At 41.0% G+C, this 16,778-nt stretch overlaps 1 protein-coding gene across 1 annotated transcript; it reads right to left on the reverse strand.

The window, feature by feature from the left end:
* Nucleotides 1-328: 328 nt before the first annotated feature.
* Nucleotides 329-15,884, reverse strand: LOC124280924 (nucleolar protein dao-5-like). The gene is made up of 6 exons (XM_046716917.1): nt 15,679-15,884; nt 9,145-9,229; nt 4,073-4,098; nt 3,517-3,636; nt 2,636-2,690; nt 329-1,758 (listed from the first exon to the last, which is right to left on the reverse strand). Exons 1-6 carry the CDS (start codon nt 15,862-15,864, stop codon nt 482-484), a joined length of 1,749 nt encoding a protein of 582 aa, XP_046572873.1. The 5' UTR covers nt 15,865-15,884; the 3' UTR covers nt 329-481.
* Nucleotides 15,885-16,778: the final 894 nt, after the last annotated feature.

A 16,778-nucleotide genomic window follows, 5' to 3' on the forward strand; every position in this document is an offset into this window, starting at 1 on the left:
TTCTTATTCAGCTGTTAATGTCCAGTGACAGGCAGGTAACAAGGACAGTCTCTGGTAAGATGAGGCCAGGGATGAAACCACCAAGACACTATCTCTCTTGGCTGACACTGTATCCACTGAGACAGTGGAATACAGCGTGGTGCTATTCAGAGTAATACGAATGCCACTATCAAAACTTGAGTTGAATAGATTCTTTCATAAATTGCCAGAATTTGATTGCTCTGAATTAATTTCTGTTGAAATCAACATTTTTCTTACTTGGGGATCTATTCTAACCAGGAAGTGCAGCTTCTTTACGTCCTGGTTTGAATGAAAGGGGGACATAAGAAAGCATCTAAAAGACAGCAAACGCCAAAGAATACTTAACTCATTGGTGTAAGCCAACTTCAATATGACTGAAGCAGCCATCTACAATGAGAATCTCTTTCACCTGGTCGTAATAGCCAGTGAAAACTCAGCAACCTTGAAGATGTTAGCATGATCAAGAAGACATCAATACAAACCAAACCAACCTCTTGGCAGGTTTTGCATCTTCTTTCTTCTCATTTTTTGCATCCTCTTCTGCTGTGATACTTATGTCCTCTGTCTTCACTTCGATATTCTCTCCAGCACCTCCCACAGCCTTGTCATTTGTTGCTGTTGTGTCAGCATCACCAGTCTTTCCTTCTCCATTGTTCTCCTTCAGATCTGCATCAATCTCATTCACCTGAGTGTCATCAACACTCACATCAAAAGAATCATCTGTTGCTTCGAACAAAGTGACCTGATCCTTTGGAATGTCCTTCTTTGCTGTTGCTACCTTCGCTGCTGTTGCTTCTGCAGGTTTTCCTGTTACAGTTGATGCTGCCTTAGCTGCTACTCTAGGTGAGGATGATCGAGTAGCAGTCTTGGCAGGAGCTTTCTGTGCAGCCTGTGTCTTTGCTGCTGTAACAGTTTTGGCTGCTGGTGCACTCTTAGGTGTGCCTGCTGGTTTTGCTGCAGGTGTTTTTGCAGCTGTTGGTTTAACAGGTGTTTTCACGGGTGCTGTCTTAGACTGAGTAACTTTGGGTGCACTTTTTGCAGGTGCTGCTTTAGCTGCTGGTGCAAGTGTCACTTTAGCAGCTGGAGAAGGTGTCACTTTAGCAGCTGGAGAAGGTGTCACTTTAGCAGCTGGAGAAGGTGTCACTTTAGCAGCTGAAGAAGGTGTCACTTTAGCAGCTGGAGAAGGTGTCACTTTAGCAGCTGGAGAAGGTGTCGCTTTAGCTGCTGGAGAAGGTGTCACTTTAGCGGCTGGAGAAGGTGTCACTTTAGCAGCTGGAGAAGGTGTCACTTTAGCAGCTGGAGAAGGTGTCACTTTAGCAGCTGGAGAAGGTGTCACTTTAGCAGCTGGAGAAGGTGTCGCTTTAGCTCCTGGAGAAGGTGTTGCTTTAGCTCCTGAAGAAGGTGCCGCTTTAGCTGCTGGTGCAGGTGTTGATTTAACTGCTGGAGCAGCAGCCTTGGTGTTTGCTGGTGTAGTGGGTTTATTTGGGGCTGGAACTGAGGGGACTTCAGGAACAGTCACAACCTCAGTCACTTCTTCATCAGCCTCTTGTTCCTCTGCCTCATCTATAAATTCAGTCTCCATTTCCAGCTCGGCATCTTCTTTGAGTCCCGGGTCAACATCTTCCATGTCCTCTTCTGCTGGCACTTCTTCATCACCTTCAAGATCCTCCTCACCCAAGTCTACTAAACCATCATCCTCCCTGACAACCATCTCCATTTCATCATCATCTTGAGGGGCTAAAGAAATTTTCAAGTTAAAAGAAATTTAGACCACATTACACAATGTCCATTTGACAGCAAAACTCATACTTACCTTGTAATATCAATTCAATATTAGTTCAGTATAAGGCAACAGACATAATGAGATAGGAAAAATTCAACTCATGATGGCCTTGAAGAAGTTCATATGAAGTCCAAGGAATGTTCATTCATGCAGCTTGCACTCGTTGGATCAAATGTACTGAGCTGGTACAAGAAATACTGTCATCCAACAACTGCCCAATTCACAGACACTATCTTCCTCTGTTGACTCCCAGAACTGTTGCAAGATCACCAGTCTTCATTACAAAGTTTGTTTCTCTACAAGGGAAGTGTCCATGATCTTTTTGTCTGTTAGTGTCAGCTCCTCAACAAACAACACAGTGGCAGGAAAGTCACATCATGTCTGTTCCAGACCATGACCGAAATATCTGTCCAAGCCATGTCTCAGCTACTGTTTCTCCATGCACAGAAATACCAACAAGATTGGTCACATGACAATATACTGCCGAGATGTCCATCAAGTCATGTCCTGGCTTCCCAATGAACAGTGATTAAATGAAATACCAGCGTCAGTCCTTGTCATTTGCCAATGTTGCCTTGGCTCCATCGATAGCCAATACCGAATAATATATGTAAATATATTTACATCTGCAAGTTATAACTTCTCTCAAATTTAAGACTACAATATCATATTAAAGATGGTGGTATTAATATATGACCTACTTATGAAAGAACATGATGAAATTTATTCTGCAATCATATGTAAAGAAAAGTCAAATGCTATTGATTTGTCATATGTAGACTGCCATTCTACTCTCTGAAACTGAACAGTGTCTACTTGGCATAATCTTACCTTCCCCTCCATCAGCCTCAGGCACATCAACCTCAAATGCCTCCTCATCGGTACCCTGGAAAACAGGTCTCGTTGTTCATGGTATATGTCAAAACAAAAAAATATTCCTCAGTAATTTTTTCATCTAATTTGGCAGAAACTGTTCAATTTGTGTTGGCAGAGGAATGTGTAAATGAAAGTTGAGTACAAGTAAACATGTTGACCACTGTCATCATCATGGTCATAACAAAACACCATTGTGAAACATAAATAAATACCAACCTAGTTTGAAAATATTGTATCTTACTTCGACTCTTTGACTAAAATGTTACCTTTCAAAATAAATACATGTAACTTGATTCCAAAAAGTGTAACTCAATGAGGAACCCTAAAAGTATGAGCTAAGGCAGACCTTTCATGTCATAAAATATGACAATAAGCTGCTAGTACATAACATAATTCAAGAAAGTCTCGAGATAGTAGTACTTTTCTGTAGTGGATCAGTTTTGCAAATGAGTGAAAACACTAACTTCTATCAATGTTCCTGCACTACCAGTGTATTTTCTACATATACTCACATGATTCTTATTACCTGGCACAACAATCATATCCGTATATATATGAAAAATGAGCCATATCTTCATCAGGTATAATGTTGATGAAGCGGGTTATTGAATAGGAATGCAACATATTTTTGTCATGAACGATGAATATATGTATTATGAGCCTAAAATCACAACACTGCAGCATTTCCTAAATGCAAACCTCTACACTTGATAGTACATACACGGATGAAGCCTATATATTGAGACAAATGAATATGATAGTTATGCGCTATAATAACAATGCTGCTGCATTTCCTAAACACAACCATCACAGCACATGCAGAATTCGATGCTAACCTGTTCTTCTGCTTCAACATCCTCCCCGAGGTCAAGGATTGCATCATCCAGAATGTCTTCACCCTCCTCATCAAGTTCACCCTCAATGTCTTCTTCTAACATCTCATTTTCTTCTCCTTCCTAATGCCAGTGAATACACAATGTTATCACTCTAAAATGGCTTCTTTTGGAGATATCACCCCACAGGTATCATATCACACATGAATGCAGAACAGTATGATGTCACAATCAAATAAAATATACCTCTATGCCATTGGTGATTACTCTTTGTAAACTGGAAATGTTGAAAGAATGATTTTGGATGATAAATAGAATCCAAACCTCATGACTTTGATATAAAAAATATTGACTCAGCATTATTAACTTTTAATCAGATTGTGTTCACATATTTGATATCAAAAGACACAAGGGTGAGGTTCACTATCTACACATCAAACAATCATTCTACCCAAAGCCCTCTATACCAGTAGGACGGTATTCACCATGATGTCTAGTATTATGAGTGACAATTTTATTGTGTATCTTACTTAAAAAAGAAAAAAGAAGAAAATCTTACCTCTCCTTTTGATATTTCTCTCAATCCTGAAACAAGATAACAGAATACTGAAATGGTCATGTTTGGCAAAATAATGTAATTTTCTGACTAAAATTGATATTTTATACTTATCCTGACTCATGCTAATTATGCTTATCTCCTTCTTCTTGCGAATGATAGTGGAACACTTGAAATCCCTTGAAGTTCCCTTTAAAAAAGCGGACGTAAAATCACTCACCAAGAGTAGCGTCCCTTTCCTCCCTTTGGCGCCCAAATGGTCACATGATCAGCCATATTTGTCACTCTCCGTATGTAAGCCCGACACCCGGATTTACAGGGAAATCCAGTGCCATAAGAGGGGAGGTTGGGAGGGCTAACCTCATGAGTCAGGATAAGTATAAAATATCAATTTTAGTCAGAAAATTACATATTTTTCCTTATACTGACTCATGCTAATTATGCTTGCAGAATCTGTCGGAAATTGTGGTGGGTCAAGCCACTTCTGGATTCACTGGTTGAAGATTTACGTCCTGTTCTACCCCCCTTGGGAACTTATAACAGCACTTGTTGAAGATTCTTCCAACTTCTCTCTGATGAGTCTGGGGGGACCACAACTTGTCAGATTTCTTCTGAAATTTCTCCTGACATTTTCTCATGCATTTTAGATATACATTGTACTAATATTCCATTAGTTATCTATTGCAACTCCATTTCTTGATGCGCGCATCAAGTGGAGATGCGACCCTTCTTCATGTACAAGTATGTCCTATACAAGTACAGGGTCTATCACTCATGCTAGTCTGTCCTAGACATGTGCATGGACTTTAACCATTTGCTCTCCAGAGCGTTGGTTTTCACAAGTCACGTGATAAAAAGGGTGAGATTTTCTCAGTGCCTTTGTGGAACCGTTAGTTGTTGTGCTACAACAAGTGGCCCAAACTGGTGAATGCCTGAGACGTCTTCGGTGGCAATGTCTCTGAGGTAGTGGTTGGCAAACACTGTGTTCGATCTCCAAAAGCAGCCCTCCATTATAGTTGTAATCGAGCAGTTTCCATGCAGAGCAAGTGTTGACGCCAGGGCTCTGACTTCATGTGGATTGGAGGCTCAAGTCCTGCTGCTTTATAGGCCCTTAGTATAACGGCTCTCATCCAGATCGATATTGTTGTCCGAGAGACTTCGGTGAGCGTCTCAGTGGATAAGGGGATGAATAGGCGCTTGAATTTTCGTCTCCTTATTTTGGCCTTTGTAGGTAGACTTTTAGTGCTCTGACAAGGCATAAGGATAGATCCTGTGTATCCTGTGGCCCAAGGACTGTAGAGAGTGCTGGGATGTGGAACTGTCTGTCAGGTTGGCCGGGCAGTTGGTTCTTGGCAATAAAATCTCATCTCAGTCCTAGATGTACGATGTCACGATGTGATGATTCAAATTGAGTTCGTTCGAAGTCCAGAGCATGTATTTCTGACATCGGTGCTGCTGTTGCTAGGGCGATCAGAAACAGGGTTTTCTGAGTCAGTAGTTCAAAGGATGTCCGTTCTAGAGGCTCATAGACATTACTTGTGAGATGTTGTAGAACTATGTTAAGATCCCAGGCAGGAGCCTTGAATTTCTTTGTTGGTCTTCCAACATGAACGAACGTAGTAGTGCCAGTATCTCTGGTACTTTGGTCAGCTTAAGACCCATCTTCATGGTGATAACTGCGCTGAGAGCAGCCAAGTACGTTGAGTGTTGAACCTTTTAAGTGTCTCGTCTGTCGCAGATGACACAGGTATTCCGCCACTTGAGGAAGGGTTGCTTTTGCTGCTGTGAAGCCTTTCCTCGTTGCATACTGTTCAAATATCTGCCACTTAGTGTTACTCTGGCGGAGTACCCTCTAGTCTTCAGGCAAGCTTTGATACGCTCCACGCTTGTAGCTGGAACAATGCTGGATTCCCGTGAGCTTGCTTGGTGTGTGGATGGACGAGCAGGTTCGACCACTGTGGTAGTTTCAGGGTTGGTCTTCCAAGCTCTTGTATGAGAACGGGAAACCATACCCTCGCTGGCCAATAGGGTGCGACCAAAATCAGTTGCAGCGTTGTCGTCTGCTTGATTTTCTGTATTACTTGTGGTAGTAATGCTGGAGGTGGAAACGCATAAGCGTTTAGTCCTTCACACGAGATGCTTAAAGCGTCTGTTGCCCATGCCTGAAGATCCGGAATCGGAGAGACGAATGTTGGTAGTTGCTTGTTGAACTTTGTTGCAATGAGGTCTACCAGTGGAGATCCTATTGTCTGTATTGAAGATCCTGTATTGGTTCCAACTGCGATTAGGAGATTACTAGCCATCTACTGCAATCATGTCTACGTTCATTGCTTGAAGTTTGTCTCATCAATCTTCCGGTATTATGTAAAGAATATGTTGTCACCAGAATCCGAACAATGTGCAGCGATGATGCATAATACGTCGTCTCTAGATCAGCAAAAATCTATGATGTACTGGGACTGCCATCGATGTGAAATCTATTTATAGCCGATCGGCTGCCGTAAGCAGAAATCGTCTCACGCTTGTCGCTGCAAGTCCCCAGATAACCAATATTAAATCTGCTGACAGGGGAAGTCCTCTATGACCCGTGAAGACAGTCGAACCACGCTGTACCCTGCTAACTGGACTGTAAATGGAGCCTTTGCCACGTTTGAAAGAGTTGTTTACAACTGTAGACGACTTCCTGACACGTGACTGACATCACCGGTGTTGCAGGTAAGTGATCCTCGTAGAATTTTGTGCAGTCGTTGATTTCTTCAACACTCGGCCTTGTCCGCAACCTTCCTGTTCGGCTTCTGCCGGAGTTATACGAGTGAACACGTGTCTTGATGGCTGAGTGGAAGCGCGCGCGCGAAAACTTCGCCGCGTAGTATCGATGTAAGCAGACTGTTCCCTGTCTGTTGTGACCGTATTCTTCAACTTATAATCTTTACTGCAGTCATCTTATACAGATGTTCTGTAAAGTTGACCGTAACCGATGTCTCGCTGAGGAACTGCGACAATGCTGCTAAATGTCCCCTTGAAATCTTGTAAGCCCATGTGATGAAAATTCATCTTCAGTGTTTCATCGGATGTTATCTGACATCGTTACTTCAGGTGTGCGTCTCTTCCTTCAGCCACGCGTTGATCCAACACAGCCATCATCTAGTTGTAGTGTCCAGTTGCGTTATCTTCCATCTTGAAGATCTATTACAGGATTCACTGATCTTGTAATCTCAAACCCTGATGTATCATGAACGGCTCCGTATGATAAAGGGGAAATCTGCTATCGGCGGGACGTGCTGACTGTGATTATAATCCTCCCCGTAAGTGCCTGGGCGCACGTTTATGAAGGTCCAAGTTGGAATATCCGTATCTGCGCAGTCTGTAGAATCCTGGAGAACGACGCTGAAACTGCGTGGAGGCTCCATTGTGGACTGCTAACGCTAAGCTGGCGTTTGTTGAATCCTCCAGGCTTCTAACTGCTGATACTTCTGACAGTAAGGATCTTCGTGAACATAACCGTTCGTGCAGGCCTTCATCCGAGAGAGCTTGTATAGCTAATATTCCTTCTGTAGAAGTGCCTTCGCACAGGCTCTTGATGGTCGTCAGAGTCCGATGGAGATGACGACTCATATCTGCGACGTATGTAGGGTTCGGGAGAACACCTTGATTCCTTCCTGCGTGAAGACTTCTTAGCAGCACTCTCTGGGGCGTCTACTTCAGATGGGGAAGATCGTCGTGTTCGTGAGCCTTCGCGCAGGCTTCCCTCTTCATCCAGATGTGGTGGGGAGACTGTAGAGCCTTCACACAGGCTATTAGACGTTGTAGCGGTCTTCATAGCAACCTGATCTGTAAACTGTTGCATGAACAGTCCCGGGTTGAAGTTCTCCATTGTCTGAAGAGACTGCTGCAGGGATGATGCATCCGATACTGAAGAGACGTCATCTAAGGCTCGCTGCACTCGTGACGAGTTGACGCTGCTGCTATCTCTGGTACCCAATGTCTGCGTTGATAGGTCTTCTTCGTCTTCTTACTGACTTCATGTATGATGGGTGGATCATCATTAACATCTGCTTCTTCCGGAAGAACAATTTGGCTGAGAAAGACCTTGTCTTCTGTGTAGAGCTGATCTTAGACTTCGCTGAAGTCTTCATGGTAGTAGCCTTCTTCTTCTGCGCAGATGAAGATTTGGCCTTCCTCATCTGCAATGAGGTCAGTTCAGTAGAGCGATCTCTTATGGCCTACGGCGTTCACCTCTGGTACATCGACCTGCTCCTGAGAAACGTTCAGCAATTCACTAGAATTATGAATATCTGCAGCAGTGGTTAACACACGGTTATCAGCGTAATCCCTCGATTTAGACATGACTTGTGAATACCTACGTACCCAGTCCTTAGCACGTCTATGGATGGAAAAAAGGTAATTATTAAATTCAACAGAATCTAAATGTACACAACACTCACAGCGAGAGCTGAAAGAACATGAAACAGTGCAATTAGGACATAATAAATGAGGGTCAGCCGCAGACACTCGGTACCTACAATGAATACAAGCTTTCATCACTTGTAAACATGAAGAAAACACATGTCAAATAACAGAAATTTTTAGATGAAATTTCAAATCGTAATGTAGAATATAATCTTAAAAACGATATACAGCAATAATTTTGATGTAAGGTCCGAAAATTATAAGGGGATATGTGCCGTATAGGGACCCAGGTGCTCTCACAACTGTCTTCAAGGGCGAAGGAAGAGAGAGTGACAAAAATTGCCGATCATGTGACCATATGGGCACCAAAGGGAGGAAAGGGACGCTACTCTGGGGGAGTGATTTTAGGTCTGCTTTTTAAAGGGAACTTCAAGTGTTCCACTATCATTCGCAAGAGGAAGGAGACAAGCATAATTAGCATGAGTCAGGATAAGGAAAAATTATGATAGTGAAGTCCTGCTTATTTACCAAGATTACTGATTACATTACATACATATAGTGAGAGAGTGAGTATGGTTTTACATCAATTTTAGTAACATTCCAGCAATATCACGGCGGGGGACACCAGAAATGGGTTCTAACTACAGACATATACTTATGATTACTTTTCTTTTCTTCTGTCTTCTTGGGTGTAGCATCTGATACTGCAAATGTGTATTCATCCGGGTCATGTCCCTCATCCTCTAATGCCTGGAACAGGGTGTCACAAGTGTCAGTTCAGAGAAGTGCGAAAGGACTACTTGTTTTCTCACGATATATCATATAAACCATGTTTTTGCATTTATCTATCCTGGAAAGGTTAGTGAGAGAATTATTGACCGATTCTTCCCACTTGTGACACATGATAAAAGCGAGTGGCAAATTTGAGTATTGTTACATGTGATTGTTGTTTGGCAGTTTAATGCTGCAAATTAGCTTGCATCCTTGATCTGAGAGGAGTGGGTAATGGTTGTTTTGAAACATTCAGAAATATTTCATAACATAGATACAGCAAAGCTATGCCAAACTAAGCCACGATGAAGTGATGTGATGATTTTATTTTGTTCATACCAATCAGACCTGAAGATGAACAGAACAGAAGACACTGCATGCTGTTGATTTATATGTATACAGTTTAATACCAGTTGAGGGTGTATAGTTCTTTTTGCATTACTAATATTACATTAATATTATCATCCATGCAACACTACAGTTTATTTTAAATCATGACTAACTCAATTTCCTCACTTTGTTTTGGTTTTGTATGACCTTAAGGCATTCATGAATGACATGAGAACAGTCTCTACACATGGTAAATACTACAGACCTGACAGGAAACCTAGACTGGTCACGTGTTACTAGTGGTACAGAAGCAAATGCAAGCGAGAACTGTGTTAGTCTCAACAAACGTCATTCTCACTGTAAAGAAGATGCTGTATATTAGAGCTTGCTAAAAATATATATCAATTTTTGGAAATACCATAATGTATTAACTCACTCAGACAATAGATAAAGTGATCTCTTATTGATGGGCTGCATCTAAATTATGTTCAAGATGCTGTCTTGTTAGCAAACCAAATTCAAATGTCACCATTCACCAGTGATGTGAAGCATGTTGATATCTTTCAATAATGTTTTCATTTTTCTTCAAAGTTACACAATCATATATTTATTGATAATTGATCAATATTCAGTTAATTATTATTGATCTTGATCAATATCGATAGCCAGCGCTACTGTCTTGTTTAAAAGTAATCAAAATCAAAACCAGGTAGGAAACACAAACTGGATAGCTTTGATAAGGGTGTCATACGCCATGCAGTTTACAAACTGTATGAACGCAAAATCCTACTGACGTGTGCTAAGTACAAGATGAGATCAAAGATACAATAAATGTCTCGAAAACAAGACTTATTGTAGCTAGAGCAGAAATTGGGTTCAGGTACACTAAAAGGGGAGATGACAGAGCTGTGTCTAGAGAAAAGTACTCAATCCTGTCCATGCGATCAGCTAATCTCAGAACAGTTGAAGAATACCGCAATTTTGGGTTTCAAATTATATACCTTGATGAAACCGTGCATAATAAAAATCAATCAATCCAATCATGTATATCCAATCCTTTACATTCTGTACACCCTTTGCATAAACATCTCTTTGAACTCTGTACATCTCATCTAAACACATCGCTTAATCTCTGTACATCTCATCTGTAATACTATCTCACTGGCTTCCTGTACATACTATATATTTTGCTTGTATCATATTCTGTCATTCACCTGATGAAGGGGCAAGAAGTAGCCCAGAAACGTCGTGTTGTAAATATTAAAGAAGTTGTAAATCCATACCATACGTTATCATTTTGGATAACGCCAGTTACCATAACTTGCGTGTCCCTGGTACCATCACACCCACCATGAGCAATCTCAAGGCTCAGTTTTAGGATTTTCTCACTTCCTGTAACGTGCCTTACAGGTAATCAGAAACGAAGCCCCAGCTCATGAAAAAATCTGGCAGCACAAAAAGCCAATCCAGTACATCACTGACGAACTAGCTGCAAAACAAGGCCACATAGTTCTGCGTACACCAGTACGGCACTGTGAGCTCAATACCATCGAGGTGGAACGGCGTTAACGTCAGCCAAGTTGCACCTGTTGTAATTCCGCTAGAGTCCTCAACCAGCAGCGATACAGACACTTGATATTTTGAGATGGTCCCTGACATGCACTGCCCCTGCGTTACATTAAAGCTGTCACCCTGTCTGCCTGCCAGGTGGGTCACAGTATAGTTTGTTTCTTAGAAGTGTTTCTACCATGGATTTTTTTTCTAAGTTTTTTGATATTTTACAAGTGATCATTATGATTAAGGAATGGTACATCGTGATTACTCATATGCCATATTAGGTCGAGGTGGTATGAATGATTATATATGAGTTTTGAATCTGAAATAGGCCTAAAAAAACAGAAAGCTTGTGGTTCCGATTTCCCGACCGACCCTAAATATTCCCGCTGAGCCTAACAATTTTACTCACCACATAATAAATTAAATATATTTTCTGACACATGAGTAATGTAAAAATATTTTGCAAAAAAACCCAAAACCCTACCTACCTACCCTAGTTCTGAAATGTAGGAAATCGGAACCACAACATTTATTTTTTTGGGCCATATCAACCATGATCAAATAATTGCCAAAAAAGCATTTTCCAAGCATTTCTGGCTTTACTTTAGGTGTTTGTTATAACTAGCATTATGGCAAGTGCAATGGGCCTTACATGACCATGAACTAAATGTCCAGCTAATAATCCATCAAATTCAGGGTATAAAACTGTACATCAACCAAAATCAACTTGATGTATCATTTTGTACCAGGTTATATTTCCATGGTAAACCAATCAAGAGTGACCTGTCAGCCTGAATGTTTTCCGGTGTCCTCCCATTTGTGAGAACTCCCAGTTGTGAGACACATTAGTTAATGGTTCAGTGCACACAGGTGGTGCTTCCCCATCCCTACGATGAAAGTGGGAACAGCCCTGTTGCTGAAGAGTACCCGCAGGAGGCATACTGGTAGTTCATTAATGAGTTAATTAACACAGAAGACATTGTTCGTTGAAGAGCATTTATTGTTTTCATTAGATACTGAAATACTGAAAAAGATTCTCGTGAACTGGTGATATATTCTACTTGTTGAAGGCCTGCCATAATGGTGATCAGAAAGAGCAGTCAAAGGTTAATAAATACATTTGGATTAATTATAGTTGCAACAGTTATTGCTAGATTTTTCAAACACGTAAATCTGAGTAGGTAAATTAATTTCTCTTTCAAATGATCACGAAGTTACCTACACAAAGTGTTTATTTTTTAAAACCATTTACCTGAGTAGGTTAATTACTTTATCTTTTAGAGTTTCATTAGATTCCACAAGATTCAGTTAAATAGCTAATCCATAATTAGCTGGGGTTACTCCATTCTATCAGATAGGGGAGTAAGGTGTGTTTTCTTTGCTAATTACCTACTCCATTGTCTCACAACTGGGAGGTCTCACAAATGGGAGTAAACCTGTTTTCCAGTTGCCATTTTCGTCCCTAAGGATAATAAATGTGAGTCATCTCCCTACTGCATGAACAACATGCCCACGCTGCTGACAGTGGCTCTTGCTTCACAGATCCAGAATTTCTCTCCCATCCTTCAGGCTTAGCACCCCTGTAGGATCCTTTGGATTCAGGCATGGGTCAGCTGCCTGAAGAAATCTGCCCAGTAAAGTGTGCTATTCATGCCTGGACACAGGAGTGCTTTGAGTGTGAACTACACCAAAACATATACATAGCAGGACAGCAGTAGCTCTACAAAGCAGTCATTTCTGTGACATTTGAACTAGTGATACCTGTCTGTTAAGACTGCCAATCATTCCTGCCACATAAATCAAAACATATATGTTACTTTCATTTAAAAAAACCCAAACATACACTCTAAATTGGATTTCTAGTATAAACAACCTTGACCAGCTATCAAGTGCTTGGTTTCATTCATGAGAGACAACTCCGTTAATTTTTTTTTCATTAGTTTGTGAAGAGTTACCCCCCTTTGTTTACTTGCTAGCAGACGACATTTTCACTGATCCTCAGTATGGATGATTTAGAGAAGAGGAAGTTGATTTTAGATTATTATAACAAGGACATCAGATCAGCTAAAGTGATTTCAAGTAGAACAGGCATCCCTTTGTCCACTGTTTATCATGTTTTGAAAAATATTGAAATTGGATATGGCATTGAGCACCAGGGAGGCGCAGGTAGGCCCAGAAAATTGACTCTCGGTGATAGGAGGCGGATTGGTATTCTTGTTTCTAAAAACGAACGAAGGAGTTTAGAAAACGTAAGGCTGGATATGATTGATAGAGGAACTGTCGCTGTCTGTAAGAAGAAAATTAGAACTTGGCTGCATGCAATGGGTTGGCAGAAAAGTCGAGGAATTCCATCACCGATCATGAAACCTGAACAAAAGGAGTGATGGTTGAACTGGTGCTTACAGCATAGAAATTTTAACTGGGACGTGATTTTCTCAGATGAAAATTCTGTGTGGCTGTTTCCTAATACACTGAAATCCTGGACCAAACAAACTGAAAAATCTTTGTATCAGCACCCAAAGTACAGTCCGAAATTTAACGTGTGGGGTGGCATATCTGTGTTAGGGGCAACGCCCCTCTGTGTATTTGAAGGGAATATGAACAGTGAGCGGTACACAGATATTCTCGAGGGACATTTATTTCCATCTGCTCACGTGTTCTATGGAAATGTTTGGATTTTCCAGCAGGACAATGACCCAAAACATCGTTCAAAGCAATCACAGGCCTGGTTTCGGACCCAAAATATGACATTATTAGATTGGCCAAGCTATAGCCCTGACCTAAATCCAATAGAAAATGTTAGGGGACTTATGAAGGAGTGTCAATAACAAAAATCTGACAAATATTGCTGAAATGAAAGAAGAGGCGGTCCGATATTGGGACAGCATGGACCACGACTTTCTAACTTCTTTGATCAGTAGTATGCCCCGCCGCATTGAAGCCTGCATTGCTGCCCATGGTGACTTGACAAAATACTAACTGTTCACCTGTCTTTGAATCTGGAGTTATGTTCTGCTAATATTCACATTTATCATGGGACCCTCTATTATCGCGATAGTTAATGTTGTTGCCATCGGGATTATGAATGGCTACTGACATTTAGCATTTTATATATATTTTCAGTTGACTGATGTTTAATCTCCATTTCTGTCACAAGTAATGTGACACATGGTCGCAACTCGTTTAATACCATTGCGGCAATTCCGATTGTCTCGTTTGACCCGGAAATTGAAGCAACTCTCTATTATCGCGGTGTTGCTATTTTCTTACTATGGCACACGGTACAAGCAGATGACACTGTGAAACGTTTACTAAGACAAGTAACGAATCTAAATTACTAAATAGTTTGATCATTTAAAAATATTTAGGAATTTCATTCACATTAGTAATATGTTTTAACCCAAACATCAGAAACTTCTATTCATTTGAATACAAGGTAACAATAACGTTACAAAATATTGTTTTTCCGGCTTAAAACATACCATACAAGTTGCTGCCGTGTGCAGAGTGAAGTTGCATACATACGTCACTTCCTGTTATATTTTTAGCACGGAAAATACGCAAATGACCTTATAGTTGTCGCAGGATTGCTTTTGATGAAGTAAGTTTTGATTCATGCTAGATGTAATGGCAATAGGGGTCATGCTAGTTTCAAAATGTTCTAGAACTTACTGAATAAATGAATGCTTTAATATTTCTCCGATTACAAAAAACATTCAAATGAAATAGATGACTTTTTCAAGAGCGCTGAATATATTTTACGTAATTTGCATATGTAAACAGCAGATGCGGGGCGTGGTGTTTCTGCTTTCCCGATGTTTTCGCGTGCCACGATAATAGAGAGCCCACGATAATAGAGAGTCCCAGTATAATATGTGAGTAATGAGTGAAATTTCTTTTACAATCTTTAAATTCTCAATAATTTCTGGTTGTATTGTAAAAGTGAATTAGCCATGAATTAAATCAAGGGTTAGGGTTTAGGTTAAGCTAAAGTCCACCTGAAAAGGTTGTCAGGAATGATCGCAACTCCCATGGTTGTTGTAATGGTTCCCAAATTGGAGGTTGTCAATGAAGTTGTCGTGTGCCTTATGTTAATGTCAAATATTTGCGTCATTTATAGATTACTTTTACTGTGAATGCCAAAGTCTCACCAATCCCCACATGAAGCAAGTGGGGCATTCTACGTGTGAGCTTCATGGTCCTACTCGTAAAACAGTCCTATTATACTATAACAGATATCCTATTAGTAACGCTGTCACGTGTAACTGACAGCGTCGCACAAACATCACCACCGATATTGTCCGGTGAATTGTATCATTTATTGTCTTGGAATGATCAGGTCAAAATTAGGCAAGGCAATGTAGCTTGGATTCAAAACATCACCAGCATGTGTGATCATACACACAGTGACGTACATATCAGCAGTGACCTTGTTCACGGTAATTTAGGTCGGGGCGAATTATTCGCGGGCGACCGATTTGATGGTTCTAGATGTTGCGTCCGCACATGGTCAACTTCCAATAAACTTTTTAAAAAATCACCTTTGCAAGCCTTTCGTGTAACACAGCTTTTACACCAGCTTTATCTAAACCACGTGTCTCCAATTCCTGGCGTAAATCAACAACACGCAACTCCGATATCTTCTTTTCGCCTTGTACCGCCATCTTGTTACAGTGTGAACGAAATGCCCGGATGTTGCAGGTACACTCTCCTACCCAGAGTCCCATGCGGCATCGCTGTGCCGGAGTGTTGTTGCAGGTGACATGTCCAGACTGGGCTCCCACCCTTATTCGCCTCAGGGCGGAAAGCTGCACGCACTGCAGGGGCGGGGACCAGTCTACGATTCCCCAAACAACATAGGCACAAAATGGACATGACCTAAAACCTGCCACTTGTTTGGACAAAGCGGACATTACATGCATGTCTCCATCCATACATAATGATTTCTTTATCTTTGATTACTACAACTTCTATTTATATATATGGTCTCTGGTAGAAGCATGCGTGTGTACCAGCAGAAAATTCTAGAAACGTGAAAGAAGTACACAGTACGTACATTGACACAAGTACATTCACCAGAATATAAGAAAACAGGATATAATCTGCTGCTGCTGCTAAAGTTCGCAACATCTCATCACTAATCCTGACCACGATATCTCGACAACGAAGGTGAACGAACCAAAATTTTCCACTCCAACATCGTGAATACACAACAATTTCTTTGTGTATTCACGACGTTGGAGTGGACAATTTTGGTTTGTTCACCTTCGTTGCCGAGATATGTCAATACCATTTAGAAAGTGGTCAAATGTAACAAGGTATATTTGGGATTACACTTTCTCAGTAAATAACAGATTCTAGTATTTTCGTCGGGTTGAGTCCCATCCAGTATTCGAACCCACACCCTCAGAGGCAGGGACCCAGTCGCCAGCACACAAAGTCAGGCCCTGCGGCTTCCACTTGTGATAATAATAAACTTAACAAATATCTAGAAAGACAGCCACCAACAGAGACCAAGACATCTATACATACACCTAGTGTACATTCTACTGTCCTATAGTCAGTCAATATATGCAACTGACAATCTTTGTTAACCAGATTCGATTATGTAGGCTGCCACATATAGCTGGTAAATTGCTGA

The sequence above is a fragment of the Haliotis rubra genome, unplaced genomic scaffold, assembly GCF_003918875.1.
Source record: "Haliotis rubra isolate DU_JTF1 unplaced genomic scaffold, ASM391887v1 Scf276, whole genome shotgun sequence".
In the NCBI taxonomy this organism is placed as follows: Eukaryota; Metazoa; Mollusca; class Gastropoda; order Lepetellida; family Haliotidae; genus Haliotis; species Haliotis rubra.